The sequence below is a fragment of the Medicago truncatula genome, chromosome 2 (genome assembly GCF_003473485.1).
Source record: "Medicago truncatula cultivar Jemalong A17 chromosome 2, MtrunA17r5.0-ANR, whole genome shotgun sequence".
Classification (NCBI taxonomy): Eukaryota; Viridiplantae; Streptophyta; class Magnoliopsida; order Fabales; family Fabaceae; genus Medicago; species Medicago truncatula.
Window position 1 is genome coordinate 15,877,804 of NC_053043.1, and position 16,836 is coordinate 15,894,639.

Here is a 16,836-nt window from a genome sequence, read left to right on the forward strand (position 1 = left end):
AAAAAATAATATCTTAAAACCTGTGTAGCCCAATGTTTAAAAATCAAAAGATATTTTTGCAATAAATTTTTTGTCATTTTTATCTTCTTTACTAGCGTTGCATGTGAACTAATTTTATTTGGATTGTCAAAATCATGGTCACTTTGTGCTGTTTTTGACATAAAATCTCGCATTTGTCTTGTACCAACTTGTTAATTGCAGCATGAATGTGGTCAATATTATGGCATGTTAATTGCAATATGAGTTTGTTCCTTCAAAAAAAAATTGCAATATGAGTTTGTTTTATTAAATATTTCGCCATATTGAATCTCTGGTTCACGGATAATGGTCTCTTTAATTTAACGGGGTGGACGGAAGGTGAAGAGGGAATGTGAAAAAATATTTTTAATTTAACATATTTGATTTAAGGGTTAATAGACCTTTACCCCCTGTAATATAGGTCACTTTTGGTTTTGTTCCCTGTAAAAACAAATTTTTCAATTCGGTCCTTGTAAAATTTTTTTGTTTTGGAAAACCCCCTAGACTAGCTGACTGTGCATTTTTGCTGATGTGGCATGTTGTGTCACCCTTTTTGGATGACGTTGCGCGCTGACTGTATAATTATTTTTTTTAATTTTTTTATGGGGTACATGTGGCATTAATGATTATTTTTTAAAAAAAATAAAAAAATTCTTAAAAAATTTAAAAAAACGAAAAAAATGAAATAAATTCTAGAAAAATAAAAAAATTAATAAAAATGATTAAAAAAACGAAAATAATTACGGAAAAATTAATAAAAATCTGGTAAATGAAAAATAATGAAAAAAATAGAAAATTTAGTAAAAAAAAATTCTGGAATAATTTAAAAAATCTGGTAAAATGAAAAAAATATAGAAAATTTAATAAAATAAAATCTGGAAAAATTAATATATTTCAAAAAATTCATATTTCCATATTATTTCAATAGAGGAAATATTTAAAAATTCTGGAAAAATAAAAAAAAAATTCATATTTTTTCGAAATTAAGAAGTTTTATTTTATAAAAAAATAAAAAATTCAGCAACTTAAAATATTTCAAAATTTATGAATCTAATAAGAATAGAATTAAAAATGAAAGTTCAGATTTTTCTTTCGAAATTAAAAAGTTTGTTTTTTTATTTTTTATACAGAAAATCAAAATATTGGAAAGTATATTAATAATTAGAAAAACATAAAATTAGGTCATGAAGAATAGAATTTCGATATATATTAATTTTTTTTATAGAATTTCGATTTTCTTTTATAATTTTAATTTAATTCAGATTTTTTTTAATAATATTTTTGAAATTTTCGATATATATTAATTTTTTTTATTAAATTTTCTAGATTTTTTAAATTTTTTCATTTTTATTTATTTTTCCATAATTATTTTTTTTAATCATTTTTATTAATATTTTTATTTTTCGAGAATTTATTTTATTTTTTATAATATTTTTTCGTTTTTTTAAGAATTTTTTATTTTTAAAAAAAATCATAAATTCCACTTGTACCCCATAAAAAATAAAAATAATTATACAGTCAGCGCGCCACGTCATCCGAAAAAGGTGACGCAGCGTGCCACATTAGCAAAAATGTACAGTCAGCTGCTCTAGGGGGGTTTTCCAAAACAAAAAAAATTTACAAGGACCGAATCCAAAAAAAAAAATTACAGGGGGCAAAACCAAAAGTGACATATATTACAGGGGATAAAAGCCTATTAACCCTTGATTTAATTATTAGAAAGGGAAGAGAGGGGAGAGAAGGGTAGTAAAATCCCTTTAAAACCCATTTGTAGAGCACTGTGTGTGTGGGGGGGGGGGGGGGTCTTTGGAAGTCGTGGTCCCCCTATATTTTTAAGGGTTTTCTATTTTGTGCAAATTTGCACATGTTAAGAAGTTTCAAATGTATAAATTTTATATGGAAACTTGTACATTTAATATTAAATATAAAATTTTTGAATAAATAATTGTTGTTTTTCAAGAAAAAATTACTACTAGTTGTTTTAGCATGTACAATGCCGTGCATGTTAGACAAACTCTATTTTTAATAATTTTTTTATATACTACAATTAAACTATATTAGAATATTTCTAAAATATATGTTAGGTTATGGTCCCCCAATTAATCTAATTAAAATGATCAGCATGTTATTAGATTAATTGACAACTAATATCATTAATTTTTTACGTTATATTATTTTTAATTAACTCATGGTCCTTTCCGCAACATATGTTAATTTGAATGAAACAAAATGATATAGCTTTGCAAAATAAAAGGCTATTTTAAAGCAAAAAAAAATGAACAAATAAAAACAGGGGAATAAAATATAATTTAGTCCTTAATTGATTTTCTTGAAACAACATATTTTCTTAAAAATAGGGGATTAAAATATGATTTAGTTCTCATATGGTCCTTTCCTTAACATATTCTTGAAACAATGATTTTCTCAATTACAATGTCAATAAAAACATCGCTCAATATAAGTAATCAAACAATTTTCTCATTTTACTATTCATCTCTTTTGCAATTTCACGTCTGATTCTTGATAATATTCATATCATAAAAAAAAATTCAACTATTATAATTGTGATAATTAATTTCAGAGACAACTCTAAAAGCAAATATACCAATATACCAACAGAATAAACACTACCAAAACGAATAATTAGAACTCATGCTCAAATAAGCATGTATTTTGTGTTATTAAATAATTAAAATAAATAGTATCTCTACCCTCTTACTTCTATCCCAGACCCACAGTTTAATTTTCTGTTTTATTTTTCAAATGCAGTGAGGTCCCAGACCCACAATTTATTTTGTCTGAGTTTGTGTCTGTAGTACTTTATCAATTTAAATGAATAAATATCATTTAATTTTTATAAAAAAAATAAATAATAATAATAATAATAATAAACTGCACCCCAACATATATATCTGATGTGCATGTAGCCCTTTACCAACCATCTAAGCAATAGTGACAAGAGGAAACCTCTATAATAAATATGTCTTACATTAAACAAATGATGGTATCATCCGATAAACTCAAAATTTATCAAAACGTCAGCTACATTTTCCTTCATCAAAGTCAGCTATTACCTTCTTATATTTTAATTATAAAATGCCAAAAAAAAAAAAAAAAAAAAAAAGAGAGACAGAGAGAATTAGGCTTATAAGCCATAGAATGAAGCTTAAAATGCATAATTAGCCTATTGTCTTTTTATTTAGTCTTCAAGGATCTGTATCTTATATTTTTTTTCTTTGGAAATTGATTGAAATAAGAAACAAAATAATGGTTGAGAATATAAAGAGAAGTAACTTTGAAGTGTTGGGAATGTGTTGTGCCACAGAAGCAACACTGGTTGAAAGAATTCTGAAGCCTCTTCATGGAGTCAAAGCTGTCTCTGTGATTGTTCCTGCTCGAACAGTTACTGTTGTTCATGATGTTCTCCTTATTTCTGAGTCAAAAATAGGTTATTTCTATGTTTTTTACATATACAACATGAATTTGTATATCTTAGGGATCAATTTGAATATCTAAAATATCTAGGAGAGTGATGTTGACTTTTTTCTGTGTGATGGATCATAACTTACTTTGTTTCTTGGATTCATGTTTGGTTTTACTGTTATTTATACTTTTACATATGTTCATGATTAATTACGTTCTAATCGTTAGAGTATTTAATCATGAACATATGTAACATATGATTAATCGCTGTAATCGTTATTTACGTGATTGTTTCAGCTGATGCACTGAATACAGCAAGGCTTGAAGCTAGTTTTAGACCACAAGGAGAGACCAATAATGAAAAGAAATGTCCAGACATACTTACAATGGCATGTGGCTTGTTACTTGCACTTTCATTTTTGAAGTATATATATCCTCCTTTGGGATGGTTGGCTCTTGGTTCTGTTGCCATTGGATTCCCTAAAGTTCTATTTAGGGCTATAGCTTCCATTAGAGCTCTTACTCTTAATATCAACATTTTGGTTTTATTGGCAGGTATACCATTTTCTACAAATGTCTGAAAAAATGATACTTATGCGCGATTTATAAAGAAAACATGTTTGCATTGGTGTAGTGTTAATGTGATTCAATGTTCTGTTTATGTCTCATCATATGTTGCAGTATGTGGTACTGCTGCTTTACAAGATTTTACAGATGGTGGAGTCATCATCTTTCTGTTCTCTATTGCTCAGTGGCTTGAGACAAGAGCAACTCATAAGGTTTTGTGATATCATTTCCCTCTTTCTCCTTGTCACTATGATTTCTTTCTTACTTCAGTAACCTTCATTACTTGATTAATACCAAATTTTATGTCGTTAATGTATTTTTGCTTCTTGCTGTATTAATGTACTCACAAGTTTAATGTTCTGGCTTCTTGCTATATTAATGTACTCATAAGGTTTAGTGTATATTAGTGTACTTTGGTTTCTTGCTTTAGGGGAAAGAGTTGGTGCAAGCATTTTTGTTTTTAGAAAATACTACCACTACTTGTGGTTCGCACTTGCGGTTCTGCTACAAACTGTAATATTGCGGAAAAATGCAGACAAATTCGACTAATGTGGCTACAATTGTGGTTGAGATGCCTTTACAAATACATCTAAAACATTTATGTTATGGCTGCAATTTCAGTTGCGGACTGCAATTTAGAACTCTAGTCGTCCCCGAGAAATGTGCTATAGCAAGTTACATGGAAAATTACAATGATTTCTTTAAACATTGTAGGGATTTATCAAGGCATTGCTAAATCTAATTTTACCTTCATAGTTCTCTCTCAACTGAAGGTGACTTGAGCCGAAAGTCTTGTCTTTACTCTTATTATCATTTGTTTTAATATTTTCATTTTCTTCTCTCATAAACACACAAATCACTATAAGAATCCACTGGACATTTAAGTTTCATGGATGATACCTTATTACACTATTACATTCATAGGCATTGGTTGCGATGTCCTCTTTAACAAACATGGCTCCTCAAATGGCCATTGTTGCCGAGACCGGGGAACGTGTTGATGTCAATGATGTTAAGATGAACACCATCCTTGCAGTCAAGGCTGGTGATGCTATTCCTCTTGATGGAATTGTTGTGGAAGGAAAGTGTGAAGTTGATGAAAAAATGTTAACTGGAGAATCATTCCCTGTTACCAAAGAATCAGATTCACTTGTGTGGGCTGGAACTATTAATATGAATGGTATAGTATCTTGACATTTTCTATCACTACTAGAAAGAAAAAATAAATAAATTAGCAATGAATAATAGTGACAAAATAAATTTCTCTCTGATTTCCCGTCACTATATTTAGTTACGGATTTAAAGAAGGATTTCATGTTTTCTCTCTAAATTTTCTTTGCTAATTTAATTTTTTTCAGTAACTCTTCTCTTTTAGTCTCGCTCTCAAAATATTACCTATCCTAAAATAATTTTTGATACATATGATTTCAGGATATATAAGTGTAAGAACTACAGTGTTGGCAAAAGACACAGTAGTGGCAAGAATGTCAAGACTTGTTGAAGAAGCTTCTAGCAGAAAGTCATTAGCACAAAGATTCATAGATAATTTCGCAAAGTACTATATTCCTGGTATGTATCATGTACATCAAATTTCTTCTGTTGGAAGTGGAGAAAATTATTCTTCACTATTTGTTGCTTTCACTGCAAACTTTTATCCTTGGATTAATAAATAAGATAGTGAACTAGATTACCTTATTAATTTTTGGAAAGTCCCCCTTAATGCCAGTATTAGTGTGGTGAGGCCGACATGTCCTTGATTCAGAACCATGCTTTGTTTTTGGTATCCATCGACTTTGTCGATGACTAATCTCCACTAGAGAACCTATAGCTAGTCACCTTTAGTGGAGTCTCTCCTCTCAACCAAATTTTTTTCTATTCGCAAGGCTTGAACCAAAACCTTATTTAAGGGATCCGAGTCTAATTCCATTGGGCCCAACGTAATGTGGAAGTCAGGACCATGATTTGATACCTAACAAGAAAACATTCTTATAAAAAAGATTAAACTTTAGAGTTCATGCACTGATATGAACATATAGATTAAGCACCAAATAATGAGTCCGGTTAATGTGTATAATAATCACATATTACAACATTAATATTTGAATTATGTTTATGTTGTATCGCAGTGGTTGTGTTGATTTCAGCTAGCATTGCAGTGGTTCCAGCTGCATTAAGTGTTCCTGATATGGAGCCATGGTTTCATCTAGCACTTGTGGTTTTATTGAGTGGATGCCCTTGTGCTCTTATCCTCTCCACACCGGTTGCAATCTTTTGTGCTCTCACAAAAGCTGCAATAAGTGGATTACTATTGAAAGGTGGAGATTATCTTGAAACACTTTCTAGAATTAAGACGGTGGCTTTTGATAAAACAGGCACCATAACAAGAGGAGAGTTCTCTGTAACAGATTTTAGTGCTGGAGATGACATCAACAATGAGACCTTATTGTACTGGTAGGTTTTCATTTATCTATCGAACGTAATAATGTTCGTAGTTTAGCCCTGCTTGAATAAACAAATTAATGGAGCAATTATAGCATACACGGTTATCATAAAAGAGCTTATGTATAAGCTATTTGGTTAATGAAAACTTTGGTAGGATTTCAAGTATTGAGAGTAAATCAAGTCATCCAGTGGCAGGTGCACTAGTGGATTATGCAAGGTTGCACTCTATCAAACCAGTCCCAGAAAATGTGGAGAATTTTCAAAATTTTCCAGGGGAAGGAATTTTTGGTACGATTGATGGTAGAGATATCTATATAGGAAACAAGAGAGTTGGTGTCAGAGCTATATGTAAAAGAGGTGATTGTATTCAGAACTTAATTCTTTAAGGATTTCTAATTAAGAATGTCTGAAAATGTGATTCATTACTCATGTTTATATGTTGATCATTGAATTTGATAGTTTATGATCTATAATTAAATTCTACTATTATATTTATAGATAACTGCGAAGTACAATTTCAAAGACCTGAGATTTCTACCAAGAAAAATAACTGTGAAGAAACTCTAGTTGGAGTTTTCAGCCTAGTTGATGCTTGTAGATCAGGTGCTTTAGAGGCAATGGAAGAGCTAAAGTTATTAGGAGTCAGATCAGTCATGCTGACAGGAGATAGCTCTCAGGTTGCTATGTATGTTCAGAGTCAGGTATGATCAATAATGCATATATTTCTAAAACTAAAATGAAGATTTTGTTATTAACCTTATAAGTTTTGACCATTAATGCTTCATTTGTTTACTTATTCTTATCAGTTAAAGAATGCTATAGACATAGTTCATGCAGAGCTTCTACCACATGAAAAGGCAAAACTCATTGAGAATTTCAAGAAAGAAGGGCCAATAGCCATGATAGGAGATGGCATAAATGATGCTCCTGCATTAGCTACAGCAGACATCGGCATATCAATGGGAATATCTGGTTCAGCTCTTGCAAATGAGACAAGCAACGCGATTCTCATGTCAAACGATATCCGAAAAGTACCTGAAGCGATTCGTTTAGCAAGAAAAACAACTAGAAAGCTCGTTGAGAATGTCATTATTTCAGTTGGTTTCAAATGTGCCATACTTGCATTAGCAATTGCAGGTTATCCATTAGTTTGGCTAGCTGTATTGACCGATGTTGGAACATGTTTACTTGTGATTCTCAATAGCATGTTAATTTTACAAGAGAATCACAAATATGAAAAAAGAGAATCAACCAAAGGTAGTAAATATGGTAAATTTTTGGAAGATAAGACCAAACCATTACTTAACAAGCAAAGTAATATTGATGAGGAAAAAGGACTTCTTAGTGGTGAAGAGTGTGGTAAAGATTGTTGTAAAAATGCTACTCATTATGTGGAAACTTCAAAGGAAAGAAATGATGAATCTTGTGGAGTTTCAAAGTTGAGTTTACTCAATGGAAATGATCATGGAATGTTTATGTTTGTTGAAGTTCATGTTGTGAAGCATTGTGTTATGATACAAGATTCTAGCATTCTTACTTTGGAATCTCAAGGCCAAAAGGACAAATCTATAACTGTTTCAGAGACAAGTGGGATTAGTGAGTGCTGCAAGAATAGATGCTGTAATGACATTTAAGGATCAATATCTGAAACACAATCATTGACTAAATTGTATTTACCTCCTAGTTGAATTTTAGAATATCAGCATCAATTTTCCTAATAAAAACATAGGGTTAATGCCAAAACAGTGTTATTTGTGTACCATAAAAATAAAAACAGTGTTATTTGAAGGCAGATGAACAATCAAATCAAACATAGCTGCATGTGTAGTGTAATAGTGTGGGCACTAGAGCCGTTAGATCTCAATATAATCAATTATTTTTGTATTTAGATCTATAAGATCCAAATTCCAAACAGACTACATTCCAGATTTGAATAGAATTAATTTGCTTAAACTTTGACAAATACAGTCATACATCTTTATCATAATCATCGAAATCAAAATTGAAAACGAGTAAATAAAAACAAAACTTTCAAATTTAAAATGGGTGTAAATAACGTAATTAAGGACATAGTAAACTTTGGTCTCAATTATTAGAAAAAAATTTACTTTTCGGATAATTCAATGATTAATGTATTTCGTTTGTAATACAGACCAAATACATTAGTTATCGAATGAAAAACTCGTTGATGTTTGTAAAACAACTTGTTACCAAAAATAATAATTCTTTGAATCAAATAAGATTATAATGGATGATAATCCCTTGAGACGAGTATGACCAATAGGTACTAAATATATTTCTCAAGATATCTTAGTACTTTTGGTTAAGCTTACACATAGATTCCATCTAAATAATATTGAGTATAAATGATCTTATATTGAACTATATATATGAAAAGCAGTCACAAGGGAAAAATGATTTTCTTATTTTGAGATTAATTAGTATGCTTATATATGTGTTGTCACGTCAATTAATGAATATGAAAACACATAAGTTCTCATATTCATTAAGCAACGTAATAACACATCATTTTTCATTTATAAAAAGAAAATGTTAACTAGTGTTCTGGAACACTGGTTAAGGTATATTACTCTTTCTCGTCACATTTTTTGTTGTCAAATAGTTTATTGGCTGAAACTCACCCATTTTAAATGTGGAGAGAAGTGGGAAGTCCAGAGTTCAAACCTCAGATTTTACGTATAATATTGTCCCTACCAACTAAATTTAGTTCAGGGGACCTTTCTCGTCACATTTATAAGTAATTATGTTTTTTTTTTTTAAAAACGAACAAATATTTTTAAATTAATTAAATAACTGATGTATCTGAACTATAAATGAAGGAAGAAAAATCAATATTTACTTATAAATATGAAAAATATGGAATATACTTTGACATAGTAAAGTAATTAAATTCTTTTAATTTTATATTAATTTTGAGGCAATCATATCATATGGGGGGGGTGGGTATCACAAGCCTTAAAAGAAAATGCCCTTTTTTATCCATAGGACCACATAAATACGATTACACTATACTTTTACCCACACTCCGAATAAACCCCAAAACAAAAACAACAATATAAACCAAAGAGTTAGAAGCAGAATTTGGATTCAGAATCTGAACAAGAAGCAACCAAACGAATACGAAACGAGAGAGAGACGATCACACATAAGTGCGTTCCGTAAACACTATCTTATCTCTTTCTTACTCACACTTTTTGCATTACGATTCATCACACACTTCATGTTTCATCTAATTTATTTATTTATTCATTCTTTTTTGTGCTTTTCTGTTTGTCTCAATGTTTTTCATTTATTGAAGAAATCATTGTTTCTTTAATAATTCTATGTTTATTCTTGTTGTTGTGCTGTTGCAATTTTTTGTGTTTTTTCCTCTTTGTCATCATCTTAGAACCTTCTATTCCATTATTATTTTGTGTTAATTAACAATTCTATGTGAGATTTTTGTTCAATAATCATGTGAATTGAATAATTCAGATATTTGTATTTATATGATCGTTTTTGCGTTTATTTTCGTCGTTGGAGTATCTTATTAGCTGCTGTATTCTGCTTCTGGAAGGGTATTTTTCTCTCTTTCTTTGTGTTAAAATTGTGGGTTCGTATTAGATTTCTCATATATTGAGTTAACAATTTCGTTTATATGGTTGTTACATTATAAAAGTACGAATTTTGCTTATTGCTCTGCTAGTTGTATTCATTTAACTGCAGTTTTGATGTTTGTTTAATGTAGTTGAACATAGAAACCCAAATATCGATTTGGGGATTGTTTGGAATGGTTTATTTGAGCTTATTTACTGGCATAAGTTTTGTGAGACTGCTTGGGAGAATTTATGAAAACTGCTTATGACAATTTTCAGAAGCTTTTTTCAGCTTATTTTCATACGTTCTCTTGTATAGCTTATAAATACAACTTATAGCATATACAAAAAACAATTTAACTTTATTTTATCATTTTCTTTAGATATAGCTTATGTGAGCTTATACATAAGCTTTTATCGCTTATCATGATAAGCGCTTGTGCTATAAGCTGAAAATAAGCTGTTTATCCAAACAGGCCATGGAAAAGAATATATCATTTGGTTTTCCTTTTCATAATCCAAAAGAATTTTTAGAAGGTGTCATTAGGTGTCTTGTCAATCAAGTTTTCGCTACTAGGTAGTAGCTGCTATTGCTTTAAATTATGATGTATTTCTGTATAGCTATATAAGGACGCTGGATTTTCTTGATGTATTTGTTTTAGAGTTGTCATCCTTTATTTGCTCTGCTGTGCTTGACTTAGTTTTAAGGTATGTGTTGATTTGAAATATGAAGTGTATTCGTGAATCATGATGGAGTGGCCTTGTCGCTATTGTACTTTGTTCCATGCTTTTGCGAATAATGCATTGGAAAAGGAAAAGATCTTTATAACACGTTCATAAGCACTTTCTTGTACTTGTGGAAAATTTGTTTTAGTGTCTATTTGCAGTACAAACGAGTCTTTATTGGAGCTTGGTAACCAATTGAATTGACTAGCTTAAACTATTCATGAAGAGGATAAGTTATCACAACATATATAAATAATCGAAGAGAGGAGAGAAGTGTTTGGTAGTTTAAGAGAACTTTGGGGCTTTTTGGCATGTGGGAGGTCGCTGAGGGTCTGCAAGGGAAAAGTTTGCTTTGTTTATAGAACAAAGGGTATGCCCCTGATTACACACCTTATGGAAAGTTTGCTTTCTGATTTGATAGACTTTTAGTCACAATATGGCCTGAGAAGTTCTTAACGTCTAATATTCGGATAGGAATTTAATTTATGGCTTATGGTTTCATAGTCCTAATCATTTGCTATGTACTTCAATTGCACTTTTGATGTTTATTTTCTATAGTTGAGTATAGAGACCCCAGTATCTAATTAATGCAAAAGAATGTATCGTAGGTTTTCCTTTAGATAATCCAAAGAAATTTCATATTTGTAGAGTGATGATTTCATTCTGTGCTTTCTTGTTATGTTTCTTTTCGCTGTCTTGCCAAAAAAAAATTCTCTTGTATGTAGTAGTTGGAAATATTTTGCTTAAACGCTGATCATATAATTGTCTTAAAGTCTTACTTAGTTGGCTCTTCACACAAGTATGTCTGACACTTTTAATCTGAAAAAGTAGCGTTTTATTCATTCATATGAAAAGGTTTTATTTGACTTGATTTTCTGGTCAAATTTCTCAAATTATTGCCTATGGTCGGATATTTTTAAAATGTTATCAGTAATTTATTTTGGTTATAGAACGCTGAAATGCTTGGTCATTTATTGAATTAGGCAAACTACATCACATGAAAATTTGTTGGTCATCCATTTCAGAGGTCTAAATGTTTTATAAAAACTACTGATGGTCTTAGATGTTGAATTGGATTAATGGTTGATGCAGCTCCTGTTAGTGGAGTCATCAGAACTTCCTGTTTCTTTTTATTTATGGCTGATTTAATATTTCTTGCTTCCATTTAATGCTTGGAACTGTACAATTCTGTTTAATGGTTTATCAACAACTCAAGAAATATTTCATTTTATTAATTTATTGCAGATGGAAGCACAAAGCGCTCACCATGGACAAATAATTGAAATCAGTGGAGAACTCCCTGATGTAGGAAGGAAAATTTGTGGGGAAGCACCATGTGAGTTCTCAGATGCAGGGTCCATTTCGAAGGATTCTGAAGAACGATCAACTTCTATGCGAAAGCTTTTCATAGCAGTGACACTTTGCGTTATTTTCATGGCCGTTGAGGTAGTTGGTGGTATTAAGGCCAACAGTCTTGCAATATTGACTGATGCAGCACATTTGCTTTCAGATGTTGCAGCATTTGCCATCTCCTTATTTTCTATTTGGGCTGGAGGATGGGAACCAAATCCTCGTCAGTCGTTTGGATTTTTTCGAATAGAGATTCTTGGTGCTTTGGTTTCTATGCAATTAATATGGCTGCTTGCTGGGATTCTTGTATATGAAGCCATTGCTAGACTCATTGCAGGTCCTCAAGAAGTGGATGGTTTTTTAATGTTTGTAGTTGCTGCATTTGGTCTTGTGGTGAACATCATTATGGCTTTGGTATTGGGCCATGATCACGGCCATGGCCATGGACATGATCACGGCCACGGACATGATCATCATGGCCACAGCCATGGTATTTCAGTTTCTACCAAGCATACAGATGAGCATCATCACACACATGGTGATCAGACTCACCATCATGACAATGAAAAGCATTCGCATGATGAACACCACCATACTCATGATGATGTGCACCATCATGACCATGACCACAAAGAGGTTACTGAACCACTTCTTGGTGAATCAAAAGGCCGATCCGAGAAGAAACGGAACATAAATGTACATGGGGCATATCTCCATGTACTTGGAGACTCTATCCAGAGTATTGGTGTAATGATTGGGGGAGCAATCATATGGTATAAACCTGAATGGAAAATAGTCGATTTGATTTGCACTCTAATCTTTTCTGTAATTGTCTTGGCCACAACTATCAACATGCTGAGAAACATCCTGGAAGTCTTGATGGAAAGCACACCACGCGAGATAGATGCTACTCAGCTTCAAAAGGGGCTATTGGAGATGGAAGAAGTAGTGGCTGTTCATGAGCTGCACATATGGGCCATTACAGTAGGGAAGGTATTACTAGCTTGTCATGTTAAAGTCATTCCTGAAGCAGACGCTGATGTGATGCTTGACAAGGTCGTAGACTACATCAGGAGGGTTCATAACATTAGTCATGTAACTATTCAGATAGAACGCTAATTTTTCATTCTGAATCTTTTTTTGTTTAGTGATGATTTGATGGGATGAATTTAGTTTAGACTATGGATTTCAACTTTCTCTATGACAATAAATATTCTGTACACTACTTGTTTCTAGAAGTTTAAGAGTGTTGATATGAGCATTGTTTATATTCATGCCAAATTTTTATGTCTGGGATATTATTGCGAACATGGGGAAGTTTGAACTCAAGGAAATATGTAACCAACAAGTCCAATTTTGGGAGTTGAAGTTCGCGATCCTTTTTGTTCTTGCGTCTGAGACAAGAGGACACAGCAAAGCAAGGATGTCATGTCAACAAAGTTAGTTGTAACAGAACGAGTGGATGATGGATGTGAGGAGAGATGCATGATGTAAGGAGTGAGTATGAAAGATATTACATTACGCAGGCAAAGGAAGAAAGTTATGATATGAATGAGTCAAATCCCTTTTTGATATTTCTTTTTCTATCTTCCATTTTATTCTTCTGGAGAGTTCTGTTTCTATTCTTCACGTGCTTTTAATCCCCTAATGTATTGTACGTGTGTGTGGATTATTGTTTTTACCCAGGATCTCTAGTACAATTACAAATCTATTTATTGAAAAATTCTGTGTGCCTAGTTCTATGTAATAGAACATTGAGTCTGTTACAACATGCCTCAAAACTCAACACATACTTATTTTGCATTACTAGTTACTATCATTGTTTCATTGTGATATTTTAAACAATGTTCAAATAAACTTCACGATAGAGCACTTCATGATTTCCTCCGCAAGGACTTCTGGACAACCACCACTAGCATTTTACGTTGTTGAATTTCCCAATAAAGTGTCAAATGCTGCAATACCTCTGCTCATTCACGCATACATAGTAAACTTTGATGATCGCATAATCATGGTTGACATCGGGGCTTTTTGCGATATGATGTATACCTACCTGTTTGAAACTCTTCAGCTGGCGGAGAAAAATCGAATTCCTTACGTTGGATTCAAACTCTATGGGTACAACAGTTCCTCAAGAAAATCTTGGGATCATATCGAGCTCCTAGTCACGTTCGGTGAATGGGAAGCAAGGAGAATAGCGAAGGTACAATTCCTGGTAGTAGGCTGCAAATCCTTTACAATTGTATCATCGGAAGGCCTGCACTGGAAGAATTGATTGCAATTTCGTCAACTGCTCACCTCATGATGAAGTATCATTCAAAGAATGGTACACTCAATATCCTGCATGGAGACATCAAGTTTGCTCGAAGATGTTTCCTCGCTGCAAACAAAATTCAAAGCTCGGTCTAAACTCCAAAAGCACCCTCTAAGGGTAAAAAAAAGAAGACTGATGCGGGCAACATTGAAGTTATTCTTGTTGAGCTCGACTGAAGGTTTAGCAAGATAGAGCTAAAAGAACATAAGAAAAGGGATCCACTCAACCAAGATATCGTGAGGTCCACCATGATGATGACTTCAAGTCGATTCCCTTATGTGAAGATATGTTGAGGAATGTCAAGATCAGGAAGGAGCTCCCTACATTCGTTCAAACTCATCTCATAGCTTGCCTATGAGAAAATACATATATGTTTGCATGGAGTGTTGTTGACATGCTCGAAATAGATTCTGATGTTGCTTGTGACCAGCTGACAGTTAGTCGTAGTGCTAGAGTTGTAGCTCCGTGGTGTAGGAAGCAGTCTTCTAAAAACTCATCTGGTAGACAACTCAATAGGGCTTCCCCCCAATATGCATATCCCTTTCCCAACATGGATAAACTAGTAGACAACTCATCTGGTTTTAAACTTTTATCATTCATTGATGATTATGAATTCAGAAACAAATCGCATAGGTGAGTATTTTTAGAAAGAAGAAAAAAAAGATTTACAATAGTTTTCAAACGCATTTAGCAGAAGATATTTTTGACTGAACATGTTTATATTCTATCTAACTATGTTCATCAAGGTTGGAGAAAATATATCTTCATTTGCATATGCCATTTTTTAGGGTACATCAATTGTGCTTATTCTTCTTATATTTTTCATGTGTGCGTGTGATTTTATCTCGATGTGGTTGTAGTTTTGTGTCATTGCTTCTTCCTAATCCTTTGTTGATGTGTAAAAACTACTTTTTGTTGTTTTATTTGGAGTAACAAAGTCCATTTTGTTTTGGGACTTTGAGATTCTATATATAATTGAACTGATATTTTACAAAGATTGTGTTATGTTACCGGGTTCTATTTGCTTTGATGCATTTTATTGACCTAATGTTCTGCTTACTCAACTAATTTCTAGGTGTTTTTTAACAATCCTGACGGGTTACTAAATTAGTCCGTATCACCGTTCATCTGCCTATCTATTATTTTTGAAGAGGTAAATTTTTAAAAGTTTCATTTAATTTGCTGCAGCTCCTATCATCATTGGATTTCTTTGCAAGGCAACTCATTGATTTTCTTTCAAGTGATCATTTCATATCTAATTACTTGCGCAGACCTAGACTAACCATCTCTAGATTGTAAACCGTGATCTAAATCTTAGCTAACTGTGTTTTGCAGATTTAGTACAGCTAATTCTTTAACTAATGGCTCAACCAATGAAGACATAATCATTATTTTTTCCTTGCAATAGTATATATGCAAGCAATCTTTGATACCATATCATCATATAAGCCTTGAAATGTAGCAAGCCTCAGTATTGTCATAATCATTGTTTCTGTTAAACATGGTGCATTGAAAGAGATGACTGATAACAATCCTATGGTGTGTGTGAGTGCGTGCGTGTGTGTGTGCGTGTGTGTGTGTGTGTGTGTGTGTTATGTGTGTGTATTTTATTTTTCTGCTAAACATTATTTTTATGTATATATACATGTGTTGGTCCTATTTTGCAGACAAAATTTTATTGATCTAATTTTCATTTAGGATGTTTTGGTAAAGTAACTATATCACTACCTCATAAACGAGTTCTCCATGGAGAGGTTGGTATTCTTGAAGGATCTGCATTGTGAAGAAAGTTATAAAGATTGATAACCTTTTGCCTAACCTTTTGCCTTATGATATGTTCGTTGAATGAAGCCTATTGTGTTCAGTTTTCTGTTATTTTTGATTAGTTTATAAGCATTGTGATGTTGTATTTAAGGCTTGAATTGTAATTGATATTGGATGCTGAATGCTTTTGAAATATATTTTTTTCTTCTGCATTTTTCAAAATAAACAGCTTATGTTTATGAATCGGGGTTGCTGATTGTATATATTCAACAATAATGTTTATAGGATTCAGTATCCCCATTGTCTATTGGTACAAAACTCAAATGTTTATTAGTATCTCTATTTTTCGTTATCTGTTTTCGTTTGCCATGACCATTAACAAGAGTCAGGGACAATCCCTTAATCATGTTGGGGTATATCTTCCGCAATCAGTATTTTCTCATGGTCAGTTAATTGTTGCCATGTCCGGAGTTATTTGGTGAAATGGGTTGAAGATATTGTTAATTGATGAAGAAGGCAATGATACAAATATAGCCTCTAACGTTGTTTACAAAGAGGTGTTCCAAAATGTTCGTTGATTAAATTTTAAATTCTTATGTTATAATGAAGTTGACATATATTTCATGTTGTTTTTAT

At 32.2% G+C, this 16,836-nt stretch overlaps 2 protein-coding genes across 5 annotated transcripts; both read left to right on the forward strand.

Moving 5' to 3' along the window:
• Window positions 1-3,143: 3,143 nt before the first annotated feature.
• On the forward strand, window positions 3,144-8,364 carry LOC11442782 (putative inactive cadmium/zinc-transporting ATPase HMA3). Of its 2 annotated transcripts, XM_003594883.4 has the most exons (9): window positions 3,144-3,466; window positions 3,739-3,996; window positions 4,123-4,220; window positions 4,933-5,188; window positions 5,440-5,577; window positions 6,135-6,459; window positions 6,605-6,807; window positions 6,949-7,151; window positions 7,257-8,364. In XM_003594883.4, exons 1-9 carry the CDS (start codon window positions 3,286-3,288, stop codon window positions 8,082-8,084), a joined length of 2,490 nt encoding a protein of 829 aa, XP_003594931.1. In that variant the 5' UTR covers window positions 3,144-3,285; the 3' UTR covers window positions 8,085-8,364. The 2 variants fall into 2 exon arrangements, with proteins under 2 accessions (XP_003594931.1, XP_024631768.1); XM_024776000.2 differs by lacking the exon at window positions 3,144-3,466 and having other exon boundaries at window positions 3,980-3,996; window positions 4,123-4,781.
• Window positions 8,365-9,463: 1,099 nt separating this feature from the next.
• Window positions 9,464-13,409, forward strand: LOC11443599 (metal tolerance protein 1). 3 transcript variants are annotated; one of them, XM_003594884.4, is made up of 2 exons: window positions 9,464-9,620; window positions 12,018-13,409. In XM_003594884.4, exon 2 carries the CDS (start codon window positions 12,018-12,020, stop codon window positions 13,239-13,241), a length of 1,224 nt encoding a protein of 407 aa, XP_003594932.1. In that variant the 5' UTR covers window positions 9,464-9,620; the 3' UTR covers window positions 13,242-13,409. The 3 variants fall into 3 exon arrangements, with proteins under 3 accessions (XP_003594932.1, XP_024632380.1, XP_039686406.1); XM_024776612.2 differs by lacking the exon at window positions 9,464-9,620 and adding an exon at window positions 9,670-10,028; XM_039830472.1 differs by lacking the exon at window positions 9,464-9,620 and adding an exon at window positions 10,046-11,142.
• Window positions 13,410-16,836: the final 3,427 nt, after the last annotated feature.

Coding starts and splice junctions, on each gene's coding strand:
- LOC11442782 (XM_003594883.4), top strand. CDS start 3,286: ATGGTTGAGAATATAAAGAGAAGTAACTTTGAAGTGTTGGGAATGTGT. Junction 3,467..3,738: donor TATTTCTGAGTCAAAAATAG/GTTATTTCTATG, acceptor TGATTGTTTCAG/CTGATGCACTGAATACAGCA. Junction 3,997..4,122: donor CATTTTGGTTTTATTGGCAG/GTATACCATTTT, acceptor CATATGTTGCAG/TATGTGGTACTGCTGCTTTA.
- LOC11443599 (XM_003594884.4), top strand. CDS start 12,018: ATGGAAGCACAAAGCGCTCACCATGGACAAATAATTGAAATCAGTGGA.